Here is a 21,138-nt window from a genome sequence, read left to right as displayed (position 1 = left end):
GACAAAGAGTTGCTGTTGGACAATGGAAGGTGGATGATTTGCTTTGCGCTGGCTTGTGGGGGATGGGTCCATGCACCTTTCTTTATATCCAAGTTGAGATTGCTTGCAGTATTGAGTTTTAAAACAAAACTACTTTCTCAGTAAATCTTTTGTTTTATATATATATATATATATATATATATATATATATATATATATATATATATATATATATATACATATATATATATATACATATATATATATATATATATATATATATATATATACATATATATATATATATATATATATATATATACATATATATATATATATATATATATATATATATATATATATATATATATATATATATATATATATATATATATATATATATATATACATATAAAAGATTACTTTTCTTACACTGCAAAATATATATATGGGTTTTGTAATGTAATGTTATATTATATTCGACTTAATAATGTTAAAATGAGTTTTGCAGTCGTCTCGATCTCGCGAGATCACGGCGAGGTCACGTCTTTTCGAAGCTGCTCCATGCGCTCACGCTCTCGAAGCTAAGTGATCTATCACAATCGTGTTTTTGTCGAGACTGTATCTATCTTTCGGTGTGTGTACCTATAGCGTATCTTTTGGAAAATTTTCGGTGCTAATTTTTCGTACATGTATACACAATCGTCGGTTAATGGTATCGAGTATTCTGCGGCCTAGTACTCATAGGCTTAGACTACCGTACCGTCTCCGACCTTGTGGTTTCGTTTTTCTCTCAGCGATTCGTCAAATGCGCTGAAATTATTTTTCGTTCTCTGTTTCGTACCAGTCGTTCACCCCGTACCTCCTTGTTTAATATCTGTACTCACAAAAAAAAAAAAAAAACCCCAAAAAAAATATTTCCTTCCCAGGTCTTATTCGTTTATTTGTTGTTCTTTTTGTTCGTTCGTTCTTCGTTCGCGATCACGCGGTTAGAAATGTATAATCTCTCCCCTGAACAACTATTTTCTCTCATATATTATAACACCCTTTTCTTCTTTTCCTACAAAAGGATGCTTTCGTCTTGCTCACCAAATCTATTCATTCCAAAAAATATATATAATACCATCTCTTACAGTTCCTCCTTTCTACATTCCCTAAACTATCCAGAACTCCACCCCTCCTCCAGTGTCCTCAAACGTATTTTTGACTCGAAGGTCTCAAACTCATTTTGCAAAAAATGTTCGTTTCCCATGAATCGTACACTTTTCAAAATCCAATCTCACCCCTCCCCTCCAAATCCTCCCCATCACCCATCCCTTTCAAATCTCCCCCCTTGCCCCTTCCCTCCCCTCCCTCCTAAACTCCCCCCACACCCCTCCCCTCCGAGACTCTCCCTCGCTCCTCCCCTCCTTGACTCCCCTCTCACCCCTCATCCTCAAAGCATCCTCCCTGCTTCTTCCCCCTTCCAACTTTCACCTTCATCTCCCCAAACCTTCTGCCTTGCTCTTCCCCCTCCTCAAATAACACCTCACTGTGCCTCACCCAATCTCCATCAAACCTTTTGTCCGCCCCATTCTTCCCTTTCTCCAAGCTATTCTGAAATCTCTGAAATCTCTGACACACCTTCAACAGCTCTCCCTACCTCTTCCTCCTCTTCCACATCTTACCCTACCCCTCCCCCCCCCCCTGTTCTGGACCCAATGCTCCCCCTTCCTCTTCATTAACGGTATGGACCTCAAACATCCGGGGCCTTCGCTCAAACTTGACTGACCTCTCCATACAGGTTGCTTCTGACAAACCAGATGTGATCTGCTTAACAGAAACTTTCCTCCTTCATGATGTCTCTGATGCCTTGGTATCTCTCCCAGGTTACTCCCTCCTCCGGTATGATAGACCTGAGCCTCGTCCTGGAGGTGGGGTTGCTATCTTTATAAAAAACTCTCTTCCTCACTCGCCCTCCACTGCCCTCTCTCCACCTCACCCCCAGGAATACCTTTGGCTACGGCTTCCCCTTCGCTCCCACCTTTTGTTCATATGTGTGTTGTACCGTCCACCAAACAGCGATGACTCCATCTACATCTCACTGTCTGATAATATGGACCAACTTCTATCTACCCATCCCAACTCTCTCTTCCTCATATGTGGTGATTTCAATTGTCACCATGCCAGTTGGCTGGGTGTGGGTACCTCTCTCACCAGCCATGGCTCTTCAGCAAAGGACTTCTGCGACTCACTGGGACTGACACAATCTGTCAATTTCCCGACCCGGATCTCAGTCAACGGAGCATCTTCTCTTCTGGATTTGGTTATGACAAAGTTCCCTGAAAATGTCTGCTGCTCTTCTTCTGCTCCAATCGGCTCATCTGATCATGTGCTTGTCAAAGTGGACATCTCTCTGACCATTCTCAGAGAGCCTCCTCAGCGTCGACGAGTCTGGCATTTCACTCAGGCCAACTGGCACGGTCTTCAAGCAGCCATCAATCATCTGGACTGGTCTCCCATCTCTACCGCCTCTGACATCAACTCATCCTGGGAATTCTTTCAAAGTAAATTGCTCTCTCTCATGCACAGATTTATACCATCTCGTCTTCAGTTGTCATACCCTTCCTCCCGTCCATGGTACACGGGATCTTGTGGTGAGGCTGTTGCCCTGAAACAACTTGCTTTCGTCTCCTGGAAAGCAAATCCAACGGAAGGAAATCTCATTTCCTTTCACAAAGCCCGAAACAAGTGTGTGTCCACCCTCAGGAGAGCCAGGAAACAATATCTCACCATTCTCAAGACCGAACTCTCTTATCTGTCTCCCTCTTCCAAATCCTGGTGGCGTCTGGTCAAATCTGTTTCTGGTGTTTGTTCCCCCTCCATCCCCTCCCTCACCTCAAACGGCTTAACGGCTGACTCCGCACGTGAAAAAGCTGAATGCCTCAACTCTGTGTTTGCCTCTAAATCTTGTGTCCCAAACCCATCCCTCTCTGTACCCACCGTACCCAGTCGTACCCAGCTGCTCCTGGACTCTGTGTACTTTCCTCCTGACAAGGTGGAAAAGTTTCTGTCAACCCTCGACTCTGATTCTGCAACTGGTCCTGACGGCATCAGCCCACGGGTCCTAAAATCATGTTCTTCTGCTCTTTCACTCCCTCTTTCTGTTCTCTTCACCCTCTCTTTTGCTCAAGGTCATCTGCCATCTGCTTGGAAATCAGCCAACATCACCGGTTTGCACAAAAAAGGTGCAAAAACAGATCCCAGCAACTACAGACCAATCAGCCTTCTCCCAATTATCAGCAAAGTCATGGAATCCATCATTGCTTCAGATATTAAATCTTTCCTCTTCTCCAATGGCTTGATCTCTGATCATCAATTTGGTTTCAGACCTGGTCACTCTACTCTGGACATGCTGCTTCTGCTTTCTCAACAATAGATGGAGGTCCTCAACGCCAAACAGGAAATTAGAGCTGTCTCCCTTGACATTTCACGTGCCTTCGATACAGTCTGGCACCCTGCTCTGCTCACCAAACTCTCCTCCTTTGGTATCCATGGAAATCTCCACGCATGGCTGGCGGACTTCCTCTCTGGTCGTAGTCAACATGTGGCCCTGAATGGGTTTCTCTCATCTCCTCTTCCTGTTCAGGCTGGAGTTCCCCAAGGTAGTTTACTGGGCCCTGTGCTTTTTCTGGTCTTTATCAATGATCTCTCTGACTCTCTTGAAAATCCTCTCTATCTCTTTGCTGACGACTCTACTCTCTGTCGCTCCATTCCTCATCCCTCAGATCGGCAGTCTGCAGCCTCCTCACTCTCTGCAGGCCTGGACAAAATCACAGACTGGTCAAACAAGTGGAACATGTCTTTCAATCCTGACAAATCTCACACTCTTACAATGTCTCTCCGAAAGGACCGACTGGACAACCCTCCCATCTACTTTCTCAACAATCCTCTCCATGAAGTTCTGTCGCTCAAGCTTTTGGGTCTCACTATCTGCCATGATCTTTCTTGGGAAAACCACATTTCCAAGCTGGCCTCCAAAGCCAGTCGCCGACTGGGCATCCTCCGTCGTGCGAAGTCCTTCCTTGGCACACCTGAGCTCCTCACCACATACAAGGCTTTCATCCGCAGCTCAATGGAATACTGTTCCCCCCTCTGGGCTGGTGCTCCTGCCTCACACCTTTCTCGGCTTCACGCTGTTGAGGCCAAAGCTTTCAGAATCATTGGAATCTCCTGCGATGTAGTCAACACCGAGGGCCTTTCACTCACTCACCGCAGGCAGGTTGGTGGTCTTTCTGTCTTCTACCGACTCCTCTCCGGCCTTGCTCCCCCAGCTCTCTCTGTGCTCTGTCCCCCCAATATTCCTTCAGGTCGCACAAGATCTGCCTGCAACCCTCTTATGGTTAAACTGCCAAAGTCTAGGCTCTCTGCTCACCTTCACTCTTTCATTCCCCTTTTCTCCCGCCTCTGGAACAAACTCCCCCACTCCCTTCAATCCCACTCCTCCCTCCAGGTCTTTAAAACAGCTGTTCACCACCATCTCTTATCTTCCCCCATCGAAAACCTTGATCTTTTCTACCCCCGGTAATTCACCCCAGAGTCCTTGCAGTGTTCATATGTTTTATTCCTCTCCCACCTCCCCCCAAGTCCTCCCGATGTCCCTGCTCTCAAATGTTGTGTTTGTGTCCTTCCCCATCTTCCCCCTCTCTTTTGTGTCCTTCCCCCTCTCTCCCCATCTTGTCTGCCGCTCCCCTTGTTTTTTGTGTTTTGTGTGTCGGTTTGTCTTTTTGTGTGATTAATGTTAGCTCTTTCACGAGCCTCGATCTTGTATACAAAAAAAAAGAAAAAAAAAAAAAAAGATGAATTTGATATGCTTGTTTCTAAGATAATATTTAAAGTTTAATTAGTAAATATATATATAAAGTTTTTTTTGTAGTTACATTCACATGAAGTGAATGACTTTACATGTAATTGGGAGAATCTTGGCGCCGCAGAGTCTCGAAGAACATATCTTCCTCATTAAGGAGATTTTAATATGCATTCCTCAATCAGGGGGATATCCCCCTGCTCAATATTTCACTCGGCCAATCACATTGTATCCCTCGATCCTTGCTCCCGCCCACCTACACTTTGCCTAACCAATCCTACTGCTCTCCTCCCCTTTCTTCGCTCCTCCCCCTCGACTTGCTCCTCCCATTTTCAACTTGTATAAAGATCAGAACTGACGTCCAAATATTTAGGATTATCACTGGGTTTGTAAAATGTTGGTTTGTTGTACTTAGGATTTTCACTAGGTTTGTAATGTTGTAAATGTTGTACTTAGGATACTTCACTTGGCTGATCGATTCTGTATGTCTACACTGTATGTTGACTGTATACTGTGCATGCTACTGTTATTTGGTGTATCCTTATGATGTTTCCTTTGATGTACATCTCTACTGTACCAGGATTTTTCACTTGGGACTTTCTGTGAATCTTGCAATGTGCTTTCGTGAATTGTAGTATGCTCTTCTTGGTTTGATAAAGGTTATTGTTCCTTGCTGTGTATTCCCTTGTAAACAAAAGTGTTGTCCTCCTCGGAAATTAAAATTTGTGATTCTTCTTCTGACAAAAGTTTATAGACATTGAATTTCTTGATTCATCTATTACATACTATCTAAAAATATATATCTCTATCACTATATTTTGTGCTCAGATATAACCTATTTTTGAATAATTTCTGTTCTTTAATCTATATTTTCGCACTCTATGTGAAATAATCAAGAGGAACATTTTTGGGATCATCCACGGACAACTCCTCTATTTCTTTTTTTTGATTTGCCCAACTTGACAGGTCTGCATTTTTAATAACAGTATTGCTTATTTCAGGTTTTAAATTTATTTGAAGAATTATGACCTGAGTATAATCCAGTTGTGTAAACATTATTTCAGTGGTATTTTATTTTGAGTTTGTTGAATTTAATTTCATGAAAGGGACAAAATGTACACCTCAAAAGTCAGATGTACCTCTTCCAGTAATGAACCATTTTCTCATTTGGTGGCTACAGGTAATCGTAGGAGATGCTTTATAGACATATTGTACGTTCCATAACTTCACACAGTGTTCTGACAGGATTGTGAAGAAGTGATGCAATTACCTTTGAATTGTGTGGTCTGTATTTGATTCCTGACTGGGACTATAAACTGTAAAAAAAATACCATAGTGTCTTCATGGAGAGTAGTTGAGTTATTGCCAGCACTGTTTGTATGGCTCTTGCCTGGAAATGTCAGGCCTGGCCAGCCAGTTTGTATAAGCGTTGGAACAAAATATTTCCCCAGCGAACCTCACAATAAGTGGGAATAATCAAGGCCGTCGAATAAGAAATAGTAGTAGATAACTGCACACCTTTTACTTACCCTCATTGGGAAAATATGAGGTTTTGACTTTAGACAGAAAATCTATAACAGTACAGTATACCACTGAAATAATAACATATCACTGAAATATATTTTTAAGAGTCTAGTGCATAATGGTAATGTCAGGGTAACCCTGGCACTCGGACAAAGATCTTAGGGGGTTTACAATTACAAAACCTTTATTTCATTTTTCTTATGCTGAAGTTCCCCACATATGATGTGTTCCCTACACAGTTATTGGTGCAGCGAGGAGCATCACTGTATTCAGAAAACAAGGAGAAATTCACACCATGCGACTGTGCAGAGCATTACCATCATTATGAGGTAGCACTCTATCTCGAGTCTCGTATGGTGCTCTCTGATGAAAGGAATAGTGAAGATGAAAGCGAGTCAGAGGCCTGCCTCTGTGCCAGCAAGCAGGAGGTGCTGTCACTTGAAATTTGAAGAATTGCATACAGGTTGCTTGACTATTCTGATAAGGTGCCCTACTTCACTGTATTTCCTGGATGTATTATAGGCATATGAGGGTCTCAGGATACAGGATCTTCAGGAGCTGAAAGACCAAATGATTGTGCAGACTGCAGACATGCTTCAAGTACCGCTGTTCACAGCCGAGGCACTACTTCGCTCACAAGGTCTGCAGTGCCCGCATGGATGCCCATTAGGGTTGTTGCAAGTACAATTGGTGTATTGTAACGATTGTTCTCAGCTGTTTGTTTCACTACAAGGTTGCCAGAATTGGCCAGAGTTTGCTGAAGTTGGCTTGGCCACGGTAGATAAGTGGAAAATATGATTATGGTGTTGATTCGTTATTGTTGATTTCTTAATTTATTGGTGCATGTAGGCTGGGATCGTGAACACCTGCTTGAGGCCTGGATGACCGATTCAGTAGCCTGTTGCCAGTGCGCAGGAGTGCAGCTGCCACCTCCCCCACCTAGTGGCCAGAACAGCTGGGGTACAATCCCTGATCTAAGCCCTATGAACTCCCCAATGACACCGCCTGGAGAGTTTGATGATGGACTGAACCAAACGGTTTGTCTGTTCTGCAGACTTTTAATTTACAAAATATTAAATGTATATCGAATGCATTTCTGTTTTACTCTTCCATATGCCTCGACTTTGTATTTAAGAAAAATATTTTGTGTTATCCTCAGAAAAAACTTTGGCTTAGATGGCTTTTTATCTCATCAGTATCTATTTGTTTATTTACTTCATTTTGTTACATGGTTAGTATGTCACTTTAATCAGCATTTAACACTTGTATAACTTTGGAAGCAACCATGCAGCTTTTATTGTTTAAGGATGTGGACTAACACACGCCACAAGTAACATACGACATTAAGCTCTACACGTCTCCTTGTTTTCAAACTGACCGTGTTGCTTCCTCAGTGTGAAATCTGCTTTGGTTGGATTCCTCGCCTTTGCGGTTTGGTGGACATACCCTGTGGACACTGCTTCTGCAGAGCTTGCTGGGTGGCGTGCGTTACACACGGATGCACGCACACACATGTGCACACACACATACACCATTTTTCACAAGGTTGTTCATCACAACTCTAATCATTTATTGAACAGTAACATATTTTACTTGAGCATTATATTAACATTTGTAAGATGTTGTAAATCATACAAATTCTATAAAACCTTTTACTTCACTTTATTTAGATCACAATTGTCGACATAATTCTCTTTTACGTGACGTAAGAACCCTGTAAGCATTTGATTTTCCGACCCACACCCCCATCCCCTACCCCCTCCCCACGGATCATCAGCTAGGCTCAGTTTTTCATGGAGGTTTTGACCCTTCCAGCACAGAACCTCTCCAAACGGTGGGTCCACATCAGTAGATCCACAACCTCAGCTGTGTCTAGAGAGTCAGTCAACCCTCCAATGCAACCTCACGATTAAAACTTTTACTTGAGGCATTTTAACTTTACCCCTTGATGTTTACCTTTCTTACAAGAGGATTTAATGTATTATCATATACTCATGATGCTCATCAGATTACTTTTACCAGTGAATGATGCACACCTTATTTTGCACATTACATGTACATTGCCCAGCACATACATTACCCATATATAAATTATGCTATTTAAAATTCAAATACAAAAACTGTAATTTTAACTAATGTCTACTGTGCTACTGCATCTCCTAGCAACCATTGAAATTGTTTTAAAATGTAATTTTTAAAATTCCTTCATTGACTAATTATTTAATTTTTGTTTATTTGTAAAATACATAATTTCTTGTTTGTGTTTTTTGTAAATAATTAAATAACTAATTATTTTGTTTTATTGTTAATTAATTTTTTGCTGTTTTTATTGTTTTTCATAAATTAAATTTGGTGTAATTTTGTGACCTTAAAGCACACGTGTTTTAATCTGCTAACCGTAGATCCATGTGCTGACCAGCTGTTGCAATCTATTGACAAGCTCTGTGCTGTCTCTTTGTGACTTCGTGACTTTGCCTTTTTCCTTTTCTAATCCGAGCTCTTTTATATAGGTGTCATCTTGAAACTGATCAAATATAAACCCATCATTAATTTCCAGCAAATAATCAGTTAATCTAAAGATGTTTTTTTGCGCCTTCCTGCAGATGTTAGTTTATTCTTGCTCATGTTCCTGACCCAATCAGACTTGTACATGTGCACGAACAAATTTGTAAAGAAAGGACCTGGATCTAAACGGCACACGCGCACACACCACATCGTGTCACATGAAAATGAAACTATCCACAGTTTATCCAACATTTATAGATATACAATTGGTTTGTATGAAGTCTAACCTCTAACCTTGGTCACGTCTTTTCGAAGCTGTTCCATGCGCTCACGCTTTCGAAGCTAAGTGATCTTTCTCAATTGTGTTTTTGTCGAGACTGTATCTATCTTTCGGTGTATGTACCTATAGCGTATCTTTTGGAAAATTTTCGGTGCTAATTTTTCGTACATGTATACACAATCGTCGGTTAATGCGTATCGAGTATTCTGCGGCCTAGTACTCGTAGGCTTAGGCTACCGTACCGTCTCCGACCTTGTGGTTTTGTTTTTCTCTCAGCGATTCGTCGAATGCGGTGCAATTATTTTCGTTCTCTGTTTCGTTCCAGTCGTTCACCCCATACCTCCTTGTTTAATATCTCTACTCAAAAAAAAAAAAAAACCCAAAAAATATTTCCTTCCCAGGTCTTATTCGTTTATTTGTTGTTCTTAATTGTTCGTTCGTTCTTCGTTCGCGATCACGCGATCACGTGGTTAGAAATGTATAATCTCTCCCCTGAACAACTATTTTCTCTCATATATTATAACACCCTTTTCTTCTTTTCCTACAAAAGGATGCTTTCGTCTTGCTCACCAAATCTATTCATTCCAAAAAATATATATAATACCATCTCTTACAGTTCCTCCTTTCTACATTCCCTAAACTATCCAGAACTCCACCCCTCCTTCAGTGTCCTCAAACGTATTTTTGACTCGAAGGTCTCAAACTCATTTTGCAAAAAATGTTTGTTTCCCATGAATCGTACACTTTTCAAAATCCAATCTCACCCCTCCCCTCCAAATCCTCCCCATCACCCATCCCTTTCAAATCTCCCCCCTTGCCCCTTCCCTCCCCTCCCTCCTAAACTCCCCCCACACCCCTCCCCTCCGAGACTCTCCCTCGCTCCTCCCCTCCTCGCCTCCCGTCTCACCCCTCCTCCTCAAAGCATCGTCCCTGCTTCTTCCCCCTTCCAACTTTCACCTTCATCTCCCCCAACCTTCTGCCTCGCTCTTCCCCCTCCTCAAATAACACCTCACTGTGCCTCACCCAATCTCCATCAAACCTTTTGTCTGCCCCATTCTTCCCTTTCTCCAAGCTATTCTGAAATCTCTGAAATCTCTGACACACCTTCAACAGCTCTCCCTACCTCTTCCTCCTCTTCCACATCTTACCCTACCCCTCCCCCCCCCTTGTTCTGGACCCGATGCTCCCCCTTCCTCTTCATTAACGGTATGGACCTCAAACATCCGGGGCCTTCGCTCAAACTTGACTGATCTCTCCATACAGGTTGCTTCTGACAAACCAGATGTGAGCTGCTTAACAGAAACTTTCCTCCTTCATGATGTCTCTGATGCCTTGGTATCTCTCCCAGGTTACTCCCTCCTCCGGTATGATAGACCTGAGCCTCGTCCTGGAGGTGGGGTTGCTATCTTTATAAAAAAACTCTCTTCCTCACTCGCCCTCCACTGCCCTCTCTCCACCTCACCCCCAGGAATACCTTTGGCTACGGCTTCCCCTTCGCTCCCACCTTTTGTTCATATGTGTGTTGTACCGTCCACCAAACAGCGATGACTCCATCTACATCTCGCTGTCTGATAATATGGACCAACTTCTATCTACACATCCCAACTCTCTCTTCCTCATATGTGGTGATTTCAATTGTCACCATGCCAGTTGGCTGGGTGTGGGTACCTCTCTCACCAGCCATGGCTCTTCAGCAAAGGACTTCTGCGACTCACTGGGACTGACACAATCTGTCAATTTCCCGACCCGGATCTCAGTCAACGGAGCATCTTCTCTTCTGGATTTGGTTATGACAAACTTCCCTGAAAATGTCTGCTGCTCTTCTTCTGCTCCAATCGGCTCATCTGATCATGTGCTTGTCAAAGTGGACATCTCTCTGACCATTCTCAGAGAGCCTCCTCAGCATCGACGAGTCTGGCATTTCACTCAGGCCAACTGGCACGGTCTTCAAGCAGCCATCAATCATCTGGACTGGTCTCCCATCTCTACCGCCTCTGACATCAACTCATCCTGGGAATTCTTTCAAAGTAAATTGCTCTCTCTCATGCACAGATTTATCCCATCTCGTCTTCAGTTGTCATACCCTTCCTCCCTTCCATGGTACACGGAATCTTGTGGTGAGGCTTTTGCCCTGAAACAACTTGCTTTCGTCTCCTGGAAAGCAAATCCAACGGAAGGAAATCTCATTTCCTTTCACAAAGCCCGAAACAAGTGTGTGTCCACCCTCAGGAGAGCCAGGAAACAATATCTCACCGTTCTCAAGACCGAACTCTCTTATCTGTCTCCCTCTTCCAAATCCTGGTGGCGTCTGGTCAAATCTGTTTCTGGTGTTTGTTCCCCCTCCATCCCCTCCCTCACCTCAAACGGCTTAACGGCTGACTCCACACGTGAAAAAGCTGAATGCCTCAACTCTGTGTTTGCCTCTAAATCTTGTGTCCCAAACCCATCCCTCTCTGTACCCACCGTACCCAGTCGTACCCAGCTGCTCCTGGACTCTGTGTCCTTTCCTCCTGACAAGGTGGAAAAGTTTCTGTCAACCCTCGACTCTGATTCTGCAACTGGTCCTGACGGCATCAGCCCACGGGTCCTAAAATCATGTTCTTCCGCTCTTTCACTCCCTCTTTCTGTTCTCTTCACCCTCTCTTTTGCTCAAGGTCATCTGCCATCTGCTTGGAAATCAGCCAACATCACCGCTTTGCACAAAAAAGGTGCAAAAACAGATCCCAGCAACTACAGACCAATCAGCCTTCTCCCAATTATCAGCAAAGTCATGGAATCCATCATTGCTTCAGATATGAAATCTTTCCTCTTGTCCAATGGCTTGATCTCTGATCATCAATTTGGTTTCAGACCTGGTCACTCTACTCTGGACATGCTGCTTCTGCTTTCTCAACAATGGATGGAGGTCCACAACGCCAAACAGGAAATTAGAGCTGTCTCCCTTGACATTTCACGTGCCTTCGATACGGTCTGGCACCCTTCTCTGCTCACCAAACTCTCCTCCTTTGGTATCCATGGAAATCTCCACACATGGCTGGCGGACTTCCTCTCTGGTCGTAGTCAACGTGTGGCCCTGAATGGGTTTCTCTCATCTCCTCTTCCTGTTCAGGCTGGAGTTCCCCAAGGTAGTGTTCTGGGCCCTGTGCTTTTTCTGGTCTTCATCAATGATCTCTCTGACTCTCTTGAAAATCCTCTCTATCTCTTTGCTGACGACTCTACTCTCTGTCGCTCCATTCCTCATCCCTCAGATCGGCAGTCTGCAGCCTCCTCACTCTCTGCAGATCTGGACAAAATCACAGACTGGGCAAACAAATGGAACATGTCTTTCAATCCTGATAAATCTCACACTCTTACGATGTCTCTCCGAAAAGACCGACTGGAAAACCCTCCCATCCACTTTCTGAATAATCCTCTCCAAGAAGTTCTGTCACTCAAGCTTTTGGGTCTCACTATTTGCCATGATCTTTCCTGGGAAAACCACATTTCAAATCTGGCCTCCAAAGCCAGTCGCCGACTGGGCATCCTCCGTCGTGCGAAGTCCTTCCTTGGCACACCTGAGCTCCTCACCACATACAAGGCTTTCATCCGCAGCTCAATGGAATACTTTAAAACAGCTGTTCACCACCATCTCTTATCCTCCCCCATCCAAAACCTTGATCTTTTCTACCCCCGCTAATTTCGGTCCCCTTGTGTTTTATACCTCCCCCCCCCCCCCCCTCCCCTTCCCACGCCTCCTGCCCCCAAGCCCTCTCCCTCCCACACTTCTCCCTGCTCTCAAATGTTGTGGTTGTGTGCTTCCCCTTCTCTCCCCATCTTGTCTTCCGCTCCCTCTTTTTGTATATTTTGTTTGTCTGGTTGATTTGTTTGTGAAATAAATGTTAGCTCTTTCACGAGCCTCGATTCAGTATAGAAAAAAAAAAAAAAAAAAGGCAAAAAAATCACATCAAGTTCCGAACTTGCTCAAATTCTCATTATATCATCAATCTCATTTTGATAAAAGAAAGTAAATTACATTTTATTGACGAATGTTATTAATTTTCGATTGCAAAGTGTGTTTGATGATGTAATAATAATTTGAGCAAGTTTTGAACTTTAAGTTCTTATGAATATTTCTCCCAAAAGAATGGGATTATTTTAATTTTTGGGGGGTTGGAAGCCGGATAATTGTGTGACATGAACAGGGAAGAAGTATAGAAAAAAGGTGATAAGAACCATGAGGCTGGGGCACTTACGGGGACATTAGAAACGGATGTATTGCTAATAATGCTAGCAGACCGAGGGCGAAAGAGCACTTCTCAGCCTACTTTCGGTGGGCAATGTGCTGCAGCAGTCATGGAAATGCACCTTTTTAATTCTTTTTTTTTTTTAAAGAAATTTTATTGCTCACAACATATTATACTCCACGCCATAAGATAAAGGAAGCTGATTTGGAATACCGACTACCACCAAAGGTGCTGCTATTTCTACCACCCATCAATTTTGGAGTTTCTGTGACATCCACATTTGCTCCATTGTATCGTAAAACTACTTCAGGTTTATTGAAATTATTGTAATCAAGACGATCTTCGAGTTATATATTTTATATTTCTCAACTCGTATGCACATGTTATAAATATTGTGAGTAATAAGACCACAATGAAAACATACTGATTAGCATTTGAGAATCACCTTAGTCGAGCATTCCTGTGCAGTAGTCACTAAAACAATGTCCGCTTTCACACCACACTAATCCTTCTCTACCCTCATTTGGATAGCTTCACCATCAAGACCGCTGTAACGTTTCTCAGGAGTTTATGCCAGGTTCATAGATGCCAAATTGGCTTGACTGTCATCCAGTTCAAATTAATCTGGTCATATTAAATGAAAAATCTTTACTGTATTCTGTATAGTGTTTATACACCATCTCCGCAAGTAATTCCAGTCCTCTCATGGTCTCTCTGATGTTGATCAGTCACGATCTGTCTGATAGTGATTTATTACATTCTTGATTTTTTAAATTTTTATAATCTTTTATTCTGAAACATTTACGAACAACCGTGATGAGTATTTAAGGGGAAAGTGGTATCAAAAATCAAAGCCTGTAGTACTGTAATTAAGGTGAGGTCTAGTTTCCTTTTAAAGAAAATGAAACTGTCATTCTCAGGTGTACCCTGGTTTATTAACTTCACACTTTGCTGAAGTTTGGTCAGAATGTGATGGGTTTCATCGAGCCATTTCCATAGTATTTCCACTTCTTTGCCTGAAAAGTTAAATGACTTCTTCCTCTCCTCCTGGATCTTCCTTTACTAACATCATAATGAGGACTACCAGAGTTGTTGAGGTGTGACTTAACAGATTATTAATTTTAAACTTTTAAACTTGGTCCATGCAAGTATTAGTTTTCATTTCAGATTTTGTAATTATTTTCAAAATACATTTTTAAACGGAAACCCACCATGTGACCTTTCCATGTCCTTGCATGCAGATATTTGAATGTGAAAATCAAGGAAGGAGAGACCGATAACATTTTTTGTCCAGCATACAGTTGTTACCAGCTTGTTCCCGTTGAGGTCATTGAAGGTCTCATCTCCAGGGAGATGGCCCGACGCTACCTCCAGTTTGACATCAAGGTAAAAATAAATCAAGTTCTGATATCCTGTGGGATTTCACTTGCCTGACATTCTGAACATCTGTTGTAACATTTTCTGAATCCAACTGGCTAACCTCCACAGGCTTTTGTGGAAAGCAATACAACCATTCGCTGGTGCCCCGTGCCAGGCTGTGACCGAGCGGTTCGGCTGTCTGGACCTACCGCAAATACGGCTGGAATTTTGCCCTCACAACTACTGCGTGCACCAGCTGTGGACTGTGGCAATGGACACACATTTTGCTGGTGAGGTCATGGGTTGGCTACACATTTCCTTCAAATGAACAAATTCTTTTTTTTCTTTTTTCACTTTATTAATGCGAAAATGAAGATTTTTTCAAGTACAGTATATTGGTCGGTTGAGTTTGTTATTCTGTCTGTCTATTTGTCTGTTTGTTTGTCTGTCAATCGCCTACAGGTCACAATTTTAAACTGATCTTCACGAAACTTCACCAGATGGTAGAGTTGGTCAAAAGGAAGAAGCCTATTGATTTTGCGGGCAAAGTTCAAAGGTCATCATGAGGTCGCATTTCTAAAATTGCCATTTTTCATCCGATTGACTTGAAAGTTGAACAACATTTGCATAATGAGTCGCTAAATTAAGAAGCCAACTATTTTTGAGGTCAAACGGTCAAAGGTCAAACTTCCAAAATCATCCATTTTAATCTGAAAAATCATCAATTTTCATCCTCTTGAAAATTTAACAGCAATTGCATTGTACATCACTGAATTGGGAAACAAACTATTTTTGAGGTCAAAAGGACAAAGGTCAAGTCAAGGTCAAACTTCTAATATAAATTTTCATCTGAAAAATCATCAATTTTAATCCGATGGACCCGAGCTTTGATCAAGATCGTCAATTTTAATCTTGATGAAATGGACAATTTGATGTATCCATGGCAACCTTTTGGGGGTGGGGTGGATTTTGCAAGTATCGTGCTCTGCATGATGTCTTCTTGTTCCATTCTTTTTTGTTTTTTTTCTCAAACAAACAAGGCTCATCTATCCGCTGCTTAGAATTATAAGATTGCTTATCATCTCACTCACGCCATTGTTTGTGTGTGGTCATCTCTTCTTTTAAAACCAAAAATATTTTTCACGGTATCGGAAAATCCCTTTTTTTTGTGTTGACCCTTATATTATTGATATTATCTTATTTTTATTTTTGCAAACCCAATGTCATCACATATATTGTTTTTATAGCTGTAGCTGTGCTATTCTCAGCAGGGACCTTAGTTTGTCGAGACATTTCTCCGCAGATGAGAACAGGTGCGACAGCACGTTGACTCCAACCCAGTCTCGGACAAAGGACTTTGTAAAGATGTGACTTTTAGATGCATCCTCAGGATTTGGTTGCTTGGGTGTTATTGTACTGAATTCATTTACAGACTGATAATCACTCACGATCATCCTCCAGACATTTGAAAGAAATTTTTAGTTGCAGATTGAGTTTTTAATTGTTTAAATAACATCCATTATGACATTGTCACAAAATGTAACTTTCATGGCCGAGACAATCTAGAAGTATATGTGCATGCTTAAATTGATACTTTGCACAGGATGAAGGACATTTCCCCCAGATGACATCTGCTACCTTCTCCCAAGCTTGAGTTTTAATACAATGCTCTTTGGAGAATTGTTTCAATTGCACATATTTGTTACTTGGCTGGGAAGGATACTCTCATAGAATGTACTTTAAAATTAATAAACACCTACCATAATCACAGGCATACTACTTTTAATGCAGGACATTAAGCTTCAAGTTAAGACTTCGAATAATACAGTACGCGACTTTTGAAATGACGTATGAATGCCAATGAGGTTTTTGGCGCATGCACTGTGTGTGCATTATCAGCCACTCGGTTCTGCTCGACGAGCACATTTAACCTGCCGTTGCTGGCATTAAATCTGTAATTCAAATTGTCTTTTACACATAATTTTCAGCATTTAGACGAAAGAGTGGGAATTTCTAAATGTAAAAAAAACCATTATTCTTCTGTTCCTGAATGCAAATCACACTCATGGAAATACAGGATATACGAGAAATATCCGTGGATGAGTGGTGTCAATTTCGTACTATATCCTGTTAGTATGAGCCAGTGCCGATAGTGGATATAACACACACACACACACACACACACACACACACACACACACACACACACACACACACACACACACACACACACACACATGGATGGACCCCTCTACTTTTACCAATAGATGCTAAAATGTAGTTTGATTTCTCTTGTGTCCCAGGAACCAAACAAGAAAGATTCCATACAAGATTAATCGTAAATATCATCATTTGAAACTTACCCTGTACATTCACGAGCTCCAAATGTCCTTCACATCAGTGTTAAGAAGCACCCAAACCAGATACGTGTCTCCCTCTGGGAAGTCTACCTGATTGTTGGGAATGACATCATCATGTGCATCATCTTTTCAATTACAGGCGCCATTAAATAAATCACTAAACCTGCCATATTCACATGAGGTAATCCCACAAGGTTCAAATTCCACTCACTGACAGCGATGATGGGGGATGTTGGGTAGAACGTGCCATCCACAGCCCATCCACAGGCCTTGCATGTGCCCACATGGTCGGGTGTTTTTGTAGTACTGGTTGCAAGATATCAACTTTTTGGGAAGGTTAATAAAAAAGTTCTCCAAATATTCCGCTGTGCAGAGGGTTCCCTTCCTCTTAGGTACTTTCACAAGTATTTTCAGCTTCTTTTAGAAGCTTTGTGAACCATTTTGGGTAACAACCCTTATCTTACATGCACAATATACATTCACTGCCCCGATGACCATTGTTGCTCGGGGTTTCTGTGCATGTGCACTGAGCATTCTGTGGCAAATTGCATCATTTCAAAAATTTCTTATTAGCTCTAACAAATGCGGTATTTGTAGAAATGTCTAAAACCACAAAAACTGCAACAAAATTTAGTCAATCATCCAATGTAAGAGCTAAAACAACATTAAAGTAAATTGCAGTGACTGATGTATAATGGGTTGAAGGGAAAAGCACAGAATATGATGAGGTGGAATGTGGAAAATCCTTTACTTTAAGATTGGTTGCCAAAATTGTTATATATTGTTGCAGTTTTAGAACCCTCACTTGTAAATAATTCTTGTAAATATTCCATTTGTAAAAGGTAATAGGAGCACCCATAGTTAGTCCACAAGCAACACATAGGACACCATAGGAACTTTCAGTTATTTCCTTAGTCTGTGTGTAGTTAAGGCTGTGTTCCCAATAGTTCAATCTGCGTTGTATTAATCAAATAAGATGGGCCCCATTCCGTTCATTTTGCACTCTCTCTCTCCAAATTGGTTACGCGGCCTTGCCAGCAGCGTTCGCTGCATTGAGCCTTCGCTGCCTTAAGCGCTCGCCCCGGCCGCTATTACGCACACGGTCAAGCTGGAGAAGAAGGGGGCGGAGCGCCAAGAACGAGGCGTGGCCCTGTCAACGAACCAACCAGGGCTGAGGTGAGCTCACTGGTGGGCGTGGCGCGGCTTGATCTATAAGCGCACTATATAAGCGCACGCGCCAAGCCCTTTCACGGACTGCGCGAGGGGAGGCCATTGTGCACGGACTGCGCGGGGACGGCTGATGGTGTAAGGACTGCGCAGGGAGCGATCGATTGTTACGAACTTCTTTCGGCGGGCTCCGGTTTCATGAACTCGTTTTTGAAAGGCGCTTTATGAACATTCAGAGAGAGAGAGAGAGGCAGCAGGCGCACATATTACGTACGCAGCAGTCCAGCCCTCGCATATGTAAAGGTCCGGTCGTGCGCCAACGACACGCGAAGCTGCCGGCCGTTCTTCGCCGCGGACCCGGAGCCTGGACGGGATCCCATCGCCTGAACCATCCGCTTGGACCTTCTCCTCCTACCACTACCCTCCCGTGTAAGTCTGTCTGTTTGTCCGGGGTTGTAGATAAGACTGTATAGTTAAGATTGCCCTGTGTCCTTTTGCTCTTCTTCTTCTTGTACATTATTTTCCTTTCGTTTCCTCTTTGGGTTTTTGTATATAGTGAAATAAACCCTTATTTGTTCTTCCCTCTACTCTGGGTTTCCTCTCATTCGATCGTTGGCGTCTTTTCTCAATTGAGTACCTGTGGCACGATTCGGAACCGCTCAGGATCGGGTTTAGTCCTTTGTTAATGGCTCGGGCTTCGGATTGCTAAACCGCTTGGCAATTTCCATCTTGTCCGCGGTCCGAGCGGGAATTATCTCCCTGCTTTGCGGTCGGATTGGCACACAGGTATTTGGGACTCCATAGACCAATCATCCTGGCCAATCTTAACCGGAAAGGAGCGTTATAATTTCCAGGATTGGGGGACGGCCAGCTTAAAAGACAAGGGGATTAACCCCCCCTTTTGTAAGGGGAGCGCCGACCCACCGAATCCGCAACAATATATATATATATATATATATTGTTGTGGTTTTGGAATAAAGGTTAATTCCCCCTCTTAGTTAGTTGCACCACAACATGAAGCCTCGCGATAGTTCAGTTATGTCCCCCATCGCACCGCGGAGCGAAAGGGGGACTATGGTTTTCCCCTCCGTCCGTGTGTCCGTCAGTCCGTGCGTGCGTGGGGCGTGTGTGCGTGCGTGCATAAGCGAAGGACCGCATTCGAATTTGGTGTGTGGGTGCAACCCACGTCAAAATCCAAGATGGCTGCCGCCATGTATGTCTGATGCCATGTATGTCTGAAACTTGAGCTGAATATCTTGAAAAATAAGCGAAGTACAAACTTCTAATTTGGTGTGTGGTTGTATCTTGGCAAAAGGAAGAACGCTATTGAAAATTGGGTCGCCACGTCAAAATCCAAGATGGCCGCCACCATATATATGTCTGAACATTGTGAGCGAAATATCTTGAAAAATAAGCGAAGTACCAACTTATAATCTGGTGTGTGGGTGTATCTAGGCACAAGGAAGAACGCTATTGAAAACTTGGGTCGCCACGTCAAAATCCAAGATGGCCGCCGCCATGTATGTCTGAACCTTGTGAGATGAATATCTTGAAAAATAAGCGAAGTACCAACTTCTAATTCGGTGTGTGGGTGTATCTCGGCATAAGGAAGAACGTTGTTGAAAATTTGGTCGCCATGTCAAAATCCAAGATGGCCGCCACCATATATATGTCTGAACCTTGTGAGCGAAATATCTTGAAAAATAAGCGAAGTACCAACTTATAATCTGGTGTGTGGGTGTATCTAGGCATAAGGAAGAACTGTATTGAAAATTGGGTCGCCACGTCAAAATGCAAGATGGCCGCCGCCATGTATGTCTGATGCCATGTATGTCTGAACCTTGTGAGCTGAATATCTTGAAAAATAAGCGAAGTACCAACTTCTAATCTGGTGTGTGGGTGTACCTAGGCATAAGGAAGAACCCTGTTGAAAATTGGGTCGCCACGTCAAAATCCAAGATGGCCACCGCCATGTATGTCTGAACCTTGTGAGCGGAATATCTTGAAAAATAAGTGAAGTACCAACTTCTAATCTGGTGTGTGGGTGTATCGAGGCATAAGGAAGAACGCTATTGGAAATTGGGTCGCCACGTCAAAATCCAAGATGGCCACCTTGCGTCTGCCACTTTGTCAAGTCGCATCACTTCACCGACGGGGGACCTAGGCGTAACGCTTGTTTCTTAGTAAATGCAAGCGTAGTCCTTTGCTCTGTTTAGTTTTGCGTTGAGTCGGCCAGTGGGCCTCGGTGTTCTTTTGGCGCTTTGCTTTGGTGCTTTTGGTTTGGCGCTGGGATGCCATGCGGCAGGCCTGGGCAAGTCTGCCGAGGCCGAAGGGACGAGCTGCAGGGGGAGTAGCCGGTAAGCAACGAGCCGCCAATCAGGGCTCGAGGGGAGTGGCTTACCACCGTGGCAGGAGGCGGGGCTTGGAACATTCGGGTAAGATCGGGGAGGTGCCATATAAGGTCCTGCCCCAAGCCCATTGAACGGGAACGTAGGGGAACAGCAGCAGAACGCATAAGGCAGGCGAGAACGCGAGTGGAGATGCAGAACGAGGAATTGAATTGCCTATTGTACACGAACTTTCCTCCGTTCCCCATGCTCTGCGCTGTATTAATCGCGCACTCGAAAGGACGACCCGCACCGGGCCACAGACGCGCGATTTCCTCCTGCCTGCCTTTGCCTGCATACGCTCCGCGAGGATTTCCTCCTGCCTGCCTTCGCCTGGATACGTGCCGTGAACATCGGAGAGCCATCCGGCGAGCTGCCCCGGGGCGACTGACGGCAAAGCGCGCTTGGCGCGCGAACTTCTCTTCCTCCATCTCCCCGTGTGTGTGAGTGGGCCCATTTGTCTGGGGATAAGTTAAACTGGTTAAGCTCTGCTTTGTGTCCCCCTTTC

General features: G+C 43.3%; 1 protein-coding gene across 2 annotated transcripts in view; it reads left to right on the top strand.

The window, feature by feature from the left end:
* ANKIB1 (ankyrin repeat and IBR domain containing 1) overlaps positions 1-21,138 on the top strand; it is a 308,012-nt gene that overhangs the window by 178,625 nt on the left and 108,249 nt on the right. For both annotated transcript variants that reach the window (XM_078780540.1, XM_078780539.1), the window contains exons 4-9: positions 6,589-6,777; positions 6,872-6,989; positions 7,199-7,386; positions 7,744-7,832; positions 14,599-14,743; positions 14,846-15,006. In XM_078780540.1, the coding sequence (XP_078636666.1) occupies positions 6,589-6,777; positions 6,872-6,989; positions 7,199-7,386; positions 7,744-7,832; positions 14,599-14,743; positions 14,846-15,006 (890 nt within the window). The remainder of the gene's footprint in view (positions 1-6,588; positions 6,778-6,871; positions 6,990-7,198; positions 7,387-7,743; positions 7,833-14,598; positions 14,744-14,845; positions 15,007-21,138) is intronic.

This window comes from Myxine glutinosa, chromosome 6 (assembly GCF_964187855.1).
Source record: "Myxine glutinosa chromosome 6, kmMyxGlut1.1, whole genome shotgun sequence".
NCBI classification, from domain to species: Eukaryota; Metazoa; Chordata; class Myxini; order Myxiniformes; family Myxinidae; genus Myxine; species Myxine glutinosa.
This window is presented reverse-complemented; position numbering and strand designations above follow the sequence as displayed.